Here is a 16,440-nt window from a genome sequence, read left to right as displayed (position 1 = left end):
GTGTGTGTGTGTGTGTGTGTGTGTGTGTGTGTGTGTGTGTGTGTGTGTTGTTTTATTTGTTTTTTGGGGTTTTTTTGCCATTGCATTGAGTTCCTTATATATTTTGGGAAATAAATCCCTCATCCGAGATACGGTTTGCAAATATTTTCTCCCGTTCTGTAGGTTGCCTTTTTATTTTGTTGATTGTTTTCTTTGCTGTGTGGAAGTCTTTTAGTTTGATATAGTACCACTTGTTGCTTTTTATTTTGTGGCTTGTACTTTTGAGGTCATATCCAAAAACCATTGCCAAGACCAACATTAAGGAGCTATTTATACTGTTCTTCAACAGTATGTGGACATCCAGTTTTCCAGAACCACTTATTGAAGAGACTATCCTTTCTGCATTGAGTTTCCTTGACTCTCTTGTCAAGTATTAGTTGACGGTGTATGTGTGGGCTTATTTCTTGGTTCTCTATTCTGTTCCATGGGTTTAGGTGTCTGTTTTAATGCCAGTACCAAACTGCTTTGATTACTGTAGCCCTAATGTAGTTTAATATTAGGATGTATGATTTTTTTTTCTCAAGATTACTTTGTTCTTTCTCAAGATTATTTTGGCTATTTACAGTCTTTGTAGTTCCTTATAAATTTTAAGATTATTTTTTCTATTTCTATGAAAATGCCATTGGAATTTTAATAGGGATTGTGTTGAAACAATAAATGGCTTCAGGTAGTATGGACATTTTAACAGTTTATGATTCATGAATATGGGATTTTTTATATTCATGTCTTTTTAATTTTTTTAATCACTGTCTTACAGTTGTGGTGTATAGATCTTTCACTTTCTAGGTTAAATTTATTCCTAAGAATTTTCTTGTTTTTGATGCTATTTTAAATTTTTTCTTCATTTGTTTTTCAGACAGTTTGCTGTGAGTGTATAGAAACTCAGCTGATTTTTGTGCCTTGATTTTGTATCCTGCAACTTTACTGAATTTGTTTTATTAGTTCTAACAATTTTTGGTGGAGACTCTCATATCACCTGCAAGTAGAAACAATTTTACGTCTTCCTTCTGAATTTGGATTCTTTTTATTTCTTTTTGTTGCCTGTTTGCTCAGGCTAGGCTTCCTGTACTCTGCTGGTACGTACTGGTGACAGTGGGCACCCTTGCCTTCTTCCTGATCTTAGACTTGTTTTAGATTTTCACCACTGACTACGGTGTTAGCTGTGGGCTTGTCATACATGGTCTTTATTATGTAGAGGTAAGGTTCTCCCATCCCCACTTTTTGAGAGATTTTTTTCATGAAATGATACTGAATTTTCTCAAATGTTTTTTCTGCATCTATAGATGATTGTATGATTTTTGTCTTTCATTCAATTAATGTAGTGTGTCACTCTCTTGATTTGAGTATTTTGAAACAGTTTGCATCCCAGGGATAAATCCCACTTGCATCCCAGGGATAAATACCCCATGGTGTATAATGCTCTTAATGTGACTTCAGATTGAGTTTCCTACTATTTTGTTGAGAATTTTTGCATTTGTATTTATCTGTAATATTGTTTACAATATTTTATGTTGTTGTGGTGGTTGTTGTTGTTGTTGTTGTGTCCTTATCTGGCCTTGGTAACAGGGTAATGCTGGCCTAGTAAAATGAGTTTGGGAGTGTTCCCTCCTCTTCAGTTTTTTTTTTTTTTTTTTTTTTTGGAAATGTTTGAGAAATATTGGTGTTAATTGTTCTTTAAATATTTGGTAATTTTACCTGTGAAACCATTAGATCCTGGGCATTTCTTTGTTGGGAGATTCTTGATTACTGATTCAACTCCTTAATTGTTATTGGTTTCTTCAAATTTTCTTTTTTTTTTTTCATGACTCATTCTTAGAGTGTATGTTTTTAAGACCTTATCCATTTTTTCTAAGTTTTCCAATTTGTGGGTATAAAATTGTTTTATGACACTTTGTATTTCAGTGGTTTCAGTTGTAATGTCTTCTTTTTCATTTATAATTTTACCTATTTGAGTCTCCTTTTTTTTCTTGGTTAATCCAGCCAAAGATTTGACAATTTGTTTATCTTTTCAAAAAACCCAACTCCTTATTTCAAGATCTTAGTTAATCTTTCCTATTGTTTTTGTTTCCTATTTCATTTATTCTTTCTTTTTCAAATTGTTATTTAAATTCTAGTTAGTTAACATACAGTGCAATATTGGTTTCAGGAGTAGAATTCAGTGATTATTTACTTACATACAACACCCAGTGGTCATCATAACAAGTGCCCTCCTTAATACCCATCACCCATCTAGCCCATCTCCCACCCACCTCCCTCCATCACCCCTCAGTTCGTTCTGTCTTTCAGAGTCTCTCATGGTTTGTTTCCCTCTTTCTTTACCCCCACCCCCATATGTTCATCTGCTTGCTTTCTTAAATTCCATATGAGTGAAATCATATGGTATTTGGCTTTCTCTGACTTATTTCACTTGGCCTAATACATCTAGTTGTTGCAATTATTTCTGATGGTTGAGTAATATTCCATTGTATACATATACCTCATGTTCTTTATCCATTCATCAGTTGGTGGACATTTGGTCTCTCTCCATAGTTTGGCTGTTGTTGATGCTGCCGTAAACATTGGGGGTGCATATACCCCTTTGAAACTGTAGTCTTGTAACTTTGGGTACATACCTAGTAGTGCAGTTAATTCCTGGATCATAGGGTCGTTCTCTTTTTAACTTTTTGAGGAGCCTCCATACTGTTCTCCAGAGTGGCTACACCAGTCAGCGTTCCCACCAACAGTGCAAGAGGATTCCCCTTTCTCTGCAACCTTGCCAACACATCTTGCTTCCTGTGTTGTTAATTTTAGCCATTCTAACAGGTGTGAAGCAGTATCTCATGGTGTTTTTTTTTTTAATGATTATTTATTTATTTTGAGAGGGAGAGAGAAAGCAAGCAGGGGAAGGACAGAGAGAGAGAGAGAGAGAGAGAGAGAGAGAGAGAGAGAGAGAAGAGAAAAGAGACAACCCCAAGCAGGCTCCATGCACATCACAAAGCCTGATGCTGGGCTCAGTCTCATGACTGTGAGATCATGACCTGAGATGAAATAAGAGTCAGATGCTTAACCTACTGAGCCCCCCAGCTGCCCCTCTCATTATGCTTTTGATTTGTATTTCCCTGATGACGAGTGATGTTGAATGTCATTTCATGTGTCTATTAGCCACCTGGGTGTCTTCTTTGGAAAAGTGTCTATTCATATCTTCTGCCCATTTCTTCACTGGATAATTTGTGTTTCAGGTGTTGGGTTTGATAAGTTCTTTATAGATTTTGGATATTAAACCTTTATCAGATATGTTATTTGAAAATATCTTCTCCCATTCTGTAGGCTGACTTTTTGTTTTGTTGTTTCCTCCACAGTGCAGAAGCTTTTTATCTTGATGAAGTCTCATTAGTTCATTTTTGCTTTTGTTTCCCTTGCCTCTGGTGACGTGTCTGGTAAGAAGTGGCTCCAGCCGAGGTCAAAGAGGTTGCTGCCTGTGTTCTTCTCTAGGATTTGATGGTTTCCTGTCTCACATTGGGTTTCTCATCCATTTTGAATTTATTTTTGTGTATGGTGTAAGAAAGTGGTCCAGTTTTATTCTTTTGCATATTGTTGTCCAGTTTTCCTAATACCATTTGTTGAACAGACTGTCGTTTTTCATTGGATATTCTTCCCTGCTTTGTCAAAGGTTAGTTGACCATATAGTTGTGGGTCCATTTCTGTGTTTTCTCTTCTGTTCCATTGATCTGTGTGTCTGTTTTTGTGCCAGTACCATGGTGTCTTGATGACTACAGCTTTATAATATAGCTTGAAGTCTGGAATTGTGATGTCTCCAGTTGTGGTTTTCTTTTTCAGGATTGCTTTGGCTACTCCCAAGTAGCCTTTTGTGGAACCTTTTGTGGTTCCATACAAATTGTAGGATTGTTCATTCTAGCTCTGTGAAAAATGCTGGTGTTATTTTGATAAGGATTGCATTAAATGTGTAGATTGCTTTGAATAGTATAGACATTTTAACAATGTTTGTTCTTTTAATCCATGAGCATGAGTGGTTTTCCATTTCATTGTGTTCTTTTCAATTTCTTTCATAAGTCTTCCGTAGTTTTCAGAGTACTGATCCTTTATCTCTTTGGTTAGGTTCATTCCTGGGTATCTAATTGTTTTGGTGCAGTTGCACATGGGATTGATTGCTTGATTTCTTTTTCTGATGCTTTGTTATTGGTGTATAGAAATGCAACAGATTTTTGCACATTGATTTTATATCCTGCAATTTTGCTGAATTAGTTCTATCAATTATTTGGGTCTTTTGGGTTTCCTACATAGAGTGTCATGTTGTCTGCAGATAGTGAAAGTTTAACTTCTTCCTTGCCAATTTGGATGCCTCATTTCTTTTTGTTGTCTGATTGCTGAAGCTAAGACTTCCAGTACTATGTTAAATAGTAATGGTGAGAATGGACATTGTTGTTTTGTTCCTGACTGTAGGGGAAAGGCTCTCAGTTTTTCCCCTTTGAGGATGATATTGTCTGTTTTTCGTATATGGCCTTTGTGATGTTGTGGTATGTTCTCCCTGTCCCTACTTTGTGGAGGGTTTTTATCAAGAATGGATGCTGTATTTTGTCAAATGCTTTTTCTGCATCTATTGAGAGGATCATATGGTTCTTATCCTTTCTTTTATTAATGTGGTGTATCACACTGATTGATTTGTAAATACTGAACTAGCCTGGCAGCCCAGAAATAAATCTCACTTGATCGTGGTGAATCATTCTTTTAATGTACTGTCAAATTTGATTTGATAGTATCTTTTTGAGAATTTTTGCCTCCATGTTCCTCAGGGATATTGCCCTGTAATTCTTCTTTTTAGTGGGGTCTTTGGTTTTGGAGACATGGTAATGCTGGCTTCATAAAATGAGTTTGGAAGTTTTCCTTATGTTTCTGTTTTTTAGAACAGATTAAGAAGAATAGGTATTAACACTTCTTTAAATGTCTGGTAGAATTCCCCTGAGAAGCCTCTGGCCCTCAAATTTTGTTTCTTGGGAGATTTTTGATTACTGTCAATTTCTTTTCTGATTGTGGGTCTATTCAAAGTTTCTGTTTCTTTCTGTTTTCACTTTTGGTAGTTTGTATGTTTCTAGGAGTTCATCCATTTCTTCCAGGTTGCCCAGTTTGTTGGCATATAATTTTTCATAATATTTTCTTATAATTGTTTGTATTTCTGTGGTATTGGCTGTGGTCTTTCCCCTTTCATTTATGATTTTATCTATTTGGGTTCTTTCTCTTTTCTTTTTGATAAGTCTGGCTAGGAGTTTATTAATTTTATAATTATTTTGAAGAAATAACCGTTAGGTTCATTGATGTGTTATACTGTTGTTTGTTTGTTTCTATACCATTTATTTCTTCTCCAGTCTTTAATTTGATCTACCTTCTTCTGGCTCTAGGCTTCCATGTTGACAGGTCCCATGATGTCAGTGCAGAGTCTGACTCGAGGCTTTATCTCACGAATCTGGAGATCATGACCAGAGCTCAAATCAAGAGTTGGTCGCTTAATCAACTGAGCCATCAAGGTGCCCTAAGATCTTTCTTTTCAAAAATGTGGGCACATATTGCTACACCTAACCCTCTTAGAACAGCTTTTGCTGCATCCCATAAGTTTTGGTGTGCTGTGTTTCCATGTTCATTTGTTTCAGGATTTATTTTGATTTTCCTTTGGTTTCTCCTTTCACCCAAGATTTTTAAGCCTCTTTTTATAGATTGCCCCATCTCTTTTCAGAAGAGTTATATCAGCCCTTTAAATATATCAGTTATATCAGTTGTATATACTCTCATCAGTGGTGCATGAGGGTCTTAGACTCATTACACTTTGTCATTAAGGCAGAATTAATAATAAAAAATGGATGCTTTAACTTTAGTATAACATTGAAACTTACACATCCACTTATTATCCAATTTTAAAATGTAAGGCTAAGGTCTGTTTCTTGTGTAAAGCATTGCATAAGTTAAAAGGACCACACACTCTCGTTTGCATGTTCTTGTTTGAATCTGTATTCCGTCTGATTGGCATCCCATTTTACTCTCAAAAGTATCCTGGTTGGACAATTGTATGGTAACTATACCTGTAATGCATGCTTGATAATTTCCAGTTTCAGTTACAATTAATTGGGAAGTAGGAATTTAAGGAGTATTGTTTCATAGGAGATATAGATTGAATCTTCTCAGGACTTTGAAGAGAAGATTTTCTGTAGTTTTTCATTGTTTCTTTATCAAATAGTTTACATGGTATACCAAGGAGGCTAATTTTCCTCTTCCCCTTAAAAGAAAGTTCTTGTGCTGCTTATTCTCTACTTTTTTTTTGAATAACAAAAAATACAGCCTTTTCTAGAACTTACTCCTTTGTATTATCTTTCGTATTCTGTCTGTGTAGGTAGGATTCCGTGTAGGTACTACTAGAATTCTTCTCTTAGATTATTGTTAGCAGTTGATCTACTCATTTTTAAGCCCTATTTCTAGTGAATGTGGTGATTCACTAGGTGGTGATTAGCTGTAATTTTTTTGTTTGTCTGGTTGTCTGCTACTAGGTACTAATAAAGCAAATTAAAAAATACTTATAATTTCAAGAGTGTAGCAGTGGATACACGTTGGCCACTTTGTCTTCTGCTCCAGCTCTTACCATATCCTAGGTGCATTTCTCTGAGATCAAAAAGCCATTGGTTTTGCTCTTCTATTTTAGGGAGAGGACTTGGAAGGACTTCCTTGGCTTTAAATTGAAAAAGAATGTGCTCTAGGATGGATGTTGTCTTATTCAGTCTCCTTTAAAGTGAACCTAAGTCCCTGAATTCAGAAAGATGAGGGAAAGGAGATGTAAAGGAAGAAGAGAACTCTGGACGTCAGAAGTACGTGTTCATGGTTTGGATATGGCTGCTCACTTTGCTCTCTGACCTCGTGTAACTCTCTCTGAGTTGACACATAGAGGTGAGACTAACACTTATACCAGTCTTCAGCAAATCAGGGCTATTTTGTTTTGTAAATTGCTGAATTTCTTAACTCAGAATCCAATTGTAGATCCAAGATGAATTTTTTAAAATATAATTTATTGTCAAGTTAGCTAACATAGAGTGTATACAGTGTGTTCTTGGTTTTGGGGGTAGATTCCCATGATTCATTGCTTAATACAACACCCAGTGCTCATCCCAACAAGTGCCCTCCTCGGTGCCCATCACCCATTTTCCCTTCTCCCGCAACAACCCTCTGTTTGTTCTCTGTATTTAAGAGTATCTTATGGCTTGCCTCCGTCTCTGTTTGCAACTATTTTCTTCCCTTCCCTTCCCCCATGGTCTTCTGTTAAGTTTCTCAGGATCCACATAAGAGTGAAAACATACGGTATCTGTCTTTCTCTGACTGACTTATTTCACTTAGCATAATACCCTCCAGTTCCGTCCACGTTGTTGCAAATGGCAGGATCATTCTTTCTCATAGCCAAGTAGTATTCCTTTGAATATACAAACCAAATCTTCTTTATTCATTCATCAGTCAATGGACATTCGGGCTCTTTCCTTAATTTGGCTATTGTTGAAAGTGCTGCTACAAACTTTGGGGTTCATGCCCCTATGAATCAGCACTCCTGTATCTTTTTGAGTGTTGCAATAGAGAGTGCTAAATCTGATGTTTTACTCTAGAGACCGTAAAGCATGTTTTAAACCCTTTATTCCAATACCACAAGAATATTGTGTTAAAAGTAGTCTGCTGGTCATCAAAAGGTGTCTACTGCAATGTGTAAGTCAAACCATCCCCTTCCATGACTAGTCTGTGGCCCCTATACAGATATCTGAGAGAGAAGGGCCAGTGTATGTCTGAAGGCAACTTCTTTTATTCCCTTCTATGGGTGGGACATAGCTGTTAATGGATTTGAAGTAGAATAGAAATACTTTGATAGCTAAGTGGAGGTAAGATTTCAGGATGTGCAGGGAGATTAGAGAAGGAGTGACCAGTTAGAAGCCTCTTGTAACCTGTCAAGCAGAAGATGATGAGGACCTGAAATACTTCAGTGGGAATATTGATAGAGTAGAGGGGATGCTTTGAGGAATTTCTAGGAGATAAGATTGACAGGCTTTCATCATTTATTGGTAAAGGAGTATCAAGGGCAAGGGCAAAGGTTACTCTCAGGTTTCTGAGTTGGGTGATTAAATTGTTGATGGGATCGCCAACTAAAGCGGAGATACAGGAGATTTAGGAGGAGTACATTTGGAAGCTAGGAATGTAGGGGAAATTGTGAGCTCTCATTTGTACATACGGAGTTTGAAGTGTCTGTGACATACCCAGTTGTTTATGTTTAACAGGAAGTAATATATATGAGCTGATGTTGAGGGGGTGGTTTAGATTTTACTTGGCATTTATCACTTTATGGATTATCAAAAGAAACTTCCCAGGGAGCCAGTGGAAAGTGAGAAGGTTAATCAGCTGAGGACAGAACCCTGTGCATGAAAAGGGCAATTGAGAAGGAAGTTAGTGAGGAGGGCGATTGTGAAGCTTCCAAAGGTGCCTGCAGGTTCAGGTGGAGTAGAGAGGCAAAGCCAAATAAGGACTGAAACGCTTCTGTTGGGTTTTGGCAATTAGAGTTCGTTTTGATGACATTAGTGTGACTAGATCCAGTGGGTGTTAGAATTAGCCAGGAACTTAAGATTATATAGACTTGCTTCTTGTTTTTATTTTTTAAAGTTTATTTACTTGAGGGAGAGCAAGTGCAAGTCGAGGAAGGGCAGGGGGAGAGGGAGAGAGAGAATCAGAAACAAGCTCTGTGCACTGTCAGCATGGAGCCCCCTATGGGGCTCAGTCTCATGAAGTGGAGATCATGACCTGGGCTGAAATCAAAAGTTCTCTCCTTAACTGACTGAGCCACTCAGGAGCCCCACCTCTTGTTTGTAAAGATAAGAATGTTGGACAGATAAGAACATTGAGAATCTTTATCTAGGTTACAACTTAAAATATTGCATGCACGTAGTAAGTGCTCAGTGAATAGTGGTTGAATGAATTATTGAACTCTTTATTGCCAGAACCAGAACTAGAGTCTGACATCCAGATTCTAACATGAAGTTAGATTGTTGGACAGATTTCTTATTTTTTGATTTAGGCCTGCACTGCTATGATCTGCCCTCTTTTTTTAAAAAAAATTATTTAAATTCCGGTTAGTTAGCACACAGTGTATGAGATCGTGAGATCACGAGAACCGTGAGATCATGAATGACACGAGCTGAAATCAAGAGTCAGTCGCTTAACTGACTGAGCCACCCAGGTGACCCACATGTTCTTTAATCATCACATTTTTGTGGATTTCTGTTTTCTTCTTGTACTTGGTTTCTTAGTTTTATATCATTGTAGTCAGAGAAGATTCTTGATATGATTTTGATATTCTTGAATTTACTGAGACTTATTTTTGGCCTAACATATGATCTGCCCTAGAGGACGTTTCATGTACACTTGAGAAGAATATGTATTCTGCTGATCTCGAATAGAATGTTCTGTGTATGTCTTTTAAGTCCATCTAGTTTAACATATTGTTTAAAGTCAATGTTTCCTTATTGATTTCTTTGTTTAGATATATTCATTGTTATAAGTCAGGTGTTAAAGTTCCTTACGTTATTGTAGTCTGTCAGTTTCTCTCTGGATCTGTTAATATATACTTATACACACACACACACACACACACACATACATATATATGCATATGTGTGTGTGTATATATATATATGATTTAATTGACTAAGGAATATTTCTTGAGAAATTACTATGTTCTACACACTGTTCTAAGTGCAGTTATATGGATGTATACAGAGTAGACAAAAATTCATGCCTTGAAGAAGCATACATTTTAAGATAAAAAGGTGTATAAAAGTATATTGAGAACCTGGGGTGCCTGGGTGGCTCAGTCGGTTGAGCATCTGACTCTTGATCTCAGCTCAGGTCTTGATCTTGGGGTCATGAGTTCAAGCCCCACATTGGGCTCTGTACTGGGTGTGAAGCCTACTTAAAAAAACAGTATATTGAAAACTGAAAACAACCAGATATATGATGCCATTATCTTAATCATTGTAATCCTACAAAGCAGTCACTAATGCTCAAGTCATATGTATTTGTAATGCATTATTATATTATAATGTGTTATTTTATTTTAACTCAAGTCCCTGAGATTTATGGAATGGATTTTTTTTTTTTTTTTTTTTTTTGCACCAGGATAATTTATCTTCCTGGAATCAGTTCTGTCAGGTGTTATTCTTTGGGGTTGTATCAGGGCTTACTGATTAACATGGAAAGGCATTAGGGATTTTCCATGGAAATTCCACCAAATTGCCAAGCAACTTGTAGACAATCAAAGGTTAGTGGCATTCTGTCTTTTGACTAATTAAAAATATTTAACTGAGAGGTATCATAAAATGTCTTATCAGGAGGTTTCAGTGTATAATTGAATAAGAAAAAATACTTTAAAAGCATGAATTACTACTTGCTAATACCTAAAATGTTTTCCAGGTCTCTTTGATGTTATTTTCAACAAAGGAAATATGTGCATTTTCCAGAGTCATGTAATCAGGCATCTTTCTCTTGCTGTTGACAACAGCACTGTCACTGGAATGGTGTGTAGTGATTTTATTTATTTGCTGTTTATCAATAGTGTTGTATCCATATGTAATTTATTTTTATAAGATTATCAAATTGTATTCCTTTGGCTTTTCCCTTTCACCCTGTTCATTATTCTGTTTTGTCTAACTAACTTTTGATATTCTGTTGCATAAATGGTCCTAATTTCAGCAATTAAAATTTAGACAAGAAAACTAGACCACTTTTCTGATAACATTCAAAGTATTAATAAGCCTCCAAGAGGGGACGATCTGATTTCTCAAAGGTCCCTTCAAGGAGTATATTATTGGGGAAGAAATACTAATAACGTCACCTAAGGATGCTTTGTATTGCTTAGTTTAGGTTTGAAAAGTAGCTTTTAATATATAAAGCTGTTTTAAAAAATATATGCATGTTATTTATTTTGAAAAATGAGACTGCATAGGATAGCTGTCATGCACTGTTGTAAAATGTTTAATATGTTATAATGCTTAATCTTTATATCTGCCCTGTGAGAGAATCCGTTATTATCCCTGTTTAACAGAAGAGGAACCTAATGTGTAGGAGGATGAAGTGAGTGGCTCAAGGTCACATAGGCAGTAAATGTGGAAGCAGGAACTGAACACTGGCATTCTGACTCTAGCACTCATGCTACAGCTTTTCATGTAATGCTATATAATATTACATGATTTTTGACTCGTGGCGTGTTATTTAACTTAAGGAAAAATAATAATTATTGAAAAAACGTATATAATTTGTAGGCTTGCAATTCAGGCTAAATGATAATCCGTCAAATTTTCTTTACAAAGTCTTTTCTCCTCTGCTCTGGACTTAGCACGTCATCCTGTGCTGTACTTTGTAGCACGTTCTGCTCAGCACAGATCCTGGTTATAGTAAGTGCTTATAAATAATGTAGTAAGTATGAAATCTACTTAATTAGATCAAGAGTTTGAGAAATTTATTTTTCTAAACTCAAATTAAATTTACTTCCAAGCCCCTAACCCATTAGGTTGGTGAGAGTTTCCATCTTAGTTACGACGAGACTCATCTTGTTACACAAGAGACTTTTCCTGGTATGGGGGTCTGGGAATATCCAGTAACAGCCCTTTTGGCTTCAGTCCACACCAGTAACTGCTGATGTACTCATCAAACATCACATGGCTTCTCGGAGATGAATAGCCCTGTTGCTTACCTACCATACTTACACAAGAGCACTTTGCTGAGTTTGGTAGCTTTAGTGAGTGCCATGGGCCAAGCCTTTCAAGGACACCCATGTGTCCTTCCTTTTCAGGCCCAATGCCTCCCCAAGGCACTGAGGGGAAATGGGGTAAAATCTCAAATAGTAGTTGGAGCCAGGAATGTTTCCCTGTAGCATAACCTCCTCGATTTGCTTAATTTTTTTTGTAAACAAAACCTGATAATGCGTGCCTGTTAATTTCAGCTTTTGGTCCAAAAGAGTCTTGAGTAAGAGAACACAAATGAAGAAATGAAAAATAAACAACAGAATACAGTAACTCATTAAATTCTCCTGCTGCTGAAGTTTTTTTTGTTGTTACCTGGTACTCTTCCATGAGTTCTGAGAAATCAACAGAAAGTTCTTGGAATAAGACCCTGGAAATCAGGCTGGAAAATCAAAACAATTAAATGACAAAAGCATGTGATAGATAATATGAGGAGTCTATAGAGGGGAATAGACCTGTACATACATAGCATGTGCAAACATTTCAAATCTAATTGTTTTCTATTGCTAATTCAGAGTTTGCTTGCTTGTTTGTTTCTTTTTCTTTTAGGCTAGTGGTGGAGCCTGCACTGAGCTGCGAGTGCTTTATCAGCCCAACCGTTGTGCACTTCTTGAGTCAGCATTGGTTCCTGGTCAAACGGTTATTTTTGATCGTCATGGCAAAATAGCTGCTGAATCATCAGCAGGCTACGCAGACCTTTCAAAAGAATTTGTGGTTTTTGTCAAGGTAAAATGGTGGAAAGTCATTAAAGTTTATATTGCTAAATACCTACTTTATTTCGCTCTATTGAGGAAAGCTCTGGAGTCAGAATGGAGTCGTCAGATCTCTTTCCCACTAGGTGGCATTGATGCCTATTGCCATTCTGTTTACCCAGACTGGAAGGCAATAGGGATCATAGCTTCAGCAGCACTGGAACTGATAGGAGTGACATCCTTTATTCAAATGAATTTGTAGGTGAAAACCATAAATGTGGGAATTCTTAGTACAAATTTAGAGACTCTTACATCTGGGAATCAAGTGTATATATTTAACTTTTCTAACAATTAGAATATTTACACTCTTTGAGTGTTGTATATGTGTGATCATTTTATGCTTCTTTCTTTATAGTATGTGCTTCTGAGTTTATCTTAAAAATATTATTGTTATCATAATAAAACAATACCTACCATTTTGCCTATTTTATGCCAAGCACTTTACTGAGAGCTTTACCACGTACAAAATTATATTTAATCATCCTAAAAATAGTGACAGATACTATTATTTGTATTTTAAATAGAAGAAAAGATTTTCCGAGAAGCTAAAATCTGACTAGTGTAGCATAACTAGTGGATAAATGGTGGATCGTGATTCAAATCAAAGTCAATTTGTCTTCCAAACTTTTTATGCTTACTATATAATAAACACTTCATGACAATATTATTTTTCCCAAAACAACATGATTTTTATACCCAAACATAAGGTATATGTATATGTTTATGTATCAATCTCTCTCTATCATTGGATTTTTAATTTTTTTAAGTTTATTTATTTTTGAGAGAGAGAGAGAGAGAGAGAGAGAGAGAGAGAGAAAACAGGAAAAGGGCAGAGAGAGAGAGAATCCCATGCAGCTCCCACTCTCAGTGCAGAGTTTGATGTGGGGCTCAAGCCCTTGAATGGTAAGATCATGACCTGACCGAAACCAAGAGTTGGGCACTTAACTGTCTGAGCCATCCACATGCCCCTGGGTGTTTAATCTTAATCTCTTCATTTTACCACCTCTGCATATGTTACTGCAAAATATACTTTGACATACTTTCACATATTTGGTTATTTGCTTAGCTTAAATGATTTGAAATTGAATTTAAGGGTCAGAATATGAAGCCTTTAAGACTATGGGAACATACTGCCAACTTTCTTTCCAGAAATGTACTAATTTTAAATCCTGTGAACATTAAACCAACTGTGAAGTTTAAAAGGGGACAGCTCATATGACTACCCTCACATCTGACACACATTTCAGAGTTCCAGGGTCCTTGGGACCACTATCAAGTTTTGATAATTTAGTAAAATAGCTCAGAACTCACTGGAAGTTGTCATACTCATGGTTATGGTTTATTACAGAAAAAGGATACAGGTTAAAATCATCTAAGGGAAGAGACACATAGAAAGTACCAAATGGTGCAACTTCTAGTTGTCCTCTCCCTATAGAGTGAGGACAGCATTTGTTTCTCAGCATTGATATGTGACAATATGCGTGGAGTATTGCCATTCAGAAAGCTCCCATGAGCCTTGGTGTGCAGTCTTGATTGGGGTTCAATCATACAAAGAGTCCATGTTGCTGATCTCAGTCTCCAGCCTCAGAGGAGGTCAGCTGACATCTTGTGACTCAAAACTGCCACCCTAATTCAGATTTTTACTATGTGACTGGTTCAAGACCATCAAGCAAACAAAAAAACTCTTATCAAGCATAGCAATCCAAAGGTTTAGAAATTACCTTTCAGAATCCAAAGGCAAAGGCCAGACCTGTGTGAGCAAAGTTAATTTCTTTCTCTTTTTTAATTGAAATATAATTAACATACAGTGTTACATGAGTTTCAGGTGTGCAATATAATGATTCAACAATTCTATACATTTCTCAGTGCTCATCAGAGAAAGTGTGCTTTTAATTCCCTTTATCTATTTCACCCATTCTCCCATCCCCCACTCCTCTGGCAACCACTGGTTTGTTCTCTGTATTTGAGAGTCTGTTTTTGTTTGTTTCTTTTTTTCCTTAATTTCTTTACTACCCAATTCCTTTTGCAGTGTAGGAGAGGATCCATCTTGTTGAACTTGGTGTTGAGTATGGTCTTTAAAAAAACTTTTGGGGACGCCTGGGTGGCGCAGTCGGTTAAACGTCCGACTTCAGCCAGGTCACGATCTCGCGGTCCGTGAGTTCGAGCCCCGCGTCAGGCTCTGGGCTGATGGCTCAGAGCCTGGAGCCTGTTTCCGATTCTGTGTCTCCCTCTCTCTCTGCCCCTCCCCCATTCATGCTCTGTCTCTCTCTGTCCCAAAAATAAATAAATGTTGAAAAAAAAATTAAAACAAAACAAAACAAACTTTTGACAGTTTTTAGACTAATAAGCTAGGGTGAACTGCCTTTTTTTTTTAATGTTTATTTGCCATTTGTATTTTGTCCTCAGTGACTTGTGTGTTTATGTATTTTATCTATTTCTGCACAGTATTAGTGTATTCTAATAAACTTTCAAGATTTTTTTACATCTTCTTAAGTTATTGGTTGCCTAGGATTTACTTAAAAATACTTTAGTTGTATTTGATATCTCTTTTTATTCATTCATTCCTCCATATGTACATTGACCTAATATGCACCTAATAAGGTGCATCCTATAATTCAGGTACACTTGTAGTACACTGTTTTTATTCTGCTTTGTATTAATATTATAATTATTTATATTGATTATAAATTTCTTAAGAGAAGTATTTGTGGTTTTTTATCTTTTTTAAATCTCTGTAGCATTAAATACTGATCCTTTATTCTCAATGAATAATAATTGTTGTATATTATAATGAGCCAGTCAGAGAACCTCCCTTAATTTTGTATAGTTTTGCATAGTAGTTAAATTATTCCTTATTTTGCTCATTTTTAGCCAACAAGTTTCTGGTAAGATTCTGATCACTATAACTTCTGTAAAAGAATGGGCTCTTTTGCCATCTTCTTTTAGCAAAACATGAGCTTGTTATTTACTGCCTTCTGTTCTGTATGTCATCCTGAAGGGCGTGTTCCTGAACAGTGCTGTGGTCCTACTTGCTACGAGTCTGTGCCAAGCCCTGTGTCTCCAGCCTGATGGGAGCTGCACTGGAGTGGGAAGCCAGTCTGAGAAATCCTACTGGAAAGTGCATAAAATCAGCTCTGGTATTTGCATGTTTGAAAGTGTGAAAAATGCAGGGATGTATCTGAGGATTAAGGATGGCCAGTGTGATGGAACAGTAAGCATATGCTTGTATTTTTCTCAGCGAATGTTTAATACGTTTGCCAATGATAGATATGAGAATGGCTCTTTCTGAGTATTTTGTTTTTTTAGCTTTAACCCATAAACGTTTTAGAAATAGGATGTTATATATGGTGGTTCTCTTGACTTATTGAAAAGTTGGGAGGGCAGCCACATGCTTTATATGATTAGAGAGGGATTCTGTCTGACCCTTTAGACATTGCTTCTGAAATGTAATGTGCACACAAATCACCTGGGAATTGTATCGTAAAGCACATTCTAATTCAGATAAACTGTGGTGGGACCTGTGTGTCTGTGTTTCTAATAAGCTCTCAGCTGTTGTTGATGATGTTGGTCTATAAACCATACATTGAGAACCAAGGCTCCAGAAAGTCCCAGCTCAACAATATTGCCCTACTGCTTCTTTTGGTGCCTGAATTTCCACCAATGGAAACCCTGTACTTTGAGTAAGGAAGTAATTTTAAAGTCTAAATATTAGGGGATCTTCTTTAACATCCTGACTTAGGAGGGGACATAGAAGGCAACTAACATAACACCTTTCATATATCATAATTCTTCTATGGGTTGAGGGTCATGTAAGTTTACACATTTAACTTGACTGCTAATGCTTTGTT

General features: G+C 36.6%; 1 protein-coding gene across 1 annotated transcript in view; it reads left to right on the top strand.

Moving 5' to 3' along the window:
- Window positions 1-16,440, top strand: part of LOC121038307 (uncharacterized) — a 133,857-nt gene that overhangs the window by 89,642 nt on the left and 27,775 nt on the right. Inside the window, exons 12-14 of the mRNA XM_040487845.1 lie at window positions 10,513-10,616; window positions 12,390-12,566; window positions 15,591-15,803. Of these exons, the coding sequence (XP_040343779.1) occupies window positions 10,513-10,616; window positions 12,390-12,566; window positions 15,591-15,803 (494 nt within the window). The remainder of the gene's footprint in view (window positions 1-10,512; window positions 10,617-12,389; window positions 12,567-15,590; window positions 15,804-16,440) is intronic.

This window comes from Herpailurus yagouaroundi, unplaced genomic scaffold (genome assembly GCF_014898765.1).
Source record: "Herpailurus yagouaroundi ecotype Mexico unplaced genomic scaffold, PumYag 165, whole genome shotgun sequence".
Lineage (NCBI taxonomy): Eukaryota > Metazoa > Chordata > Mammalia > Carnivora > Felidae > Herpailurus > Herpailurus yagouaroundi.
Note: the sequence above shows the minus strand (reverse complement) of the source record. Positions and strands in the feature narration are given on the sequence as shown.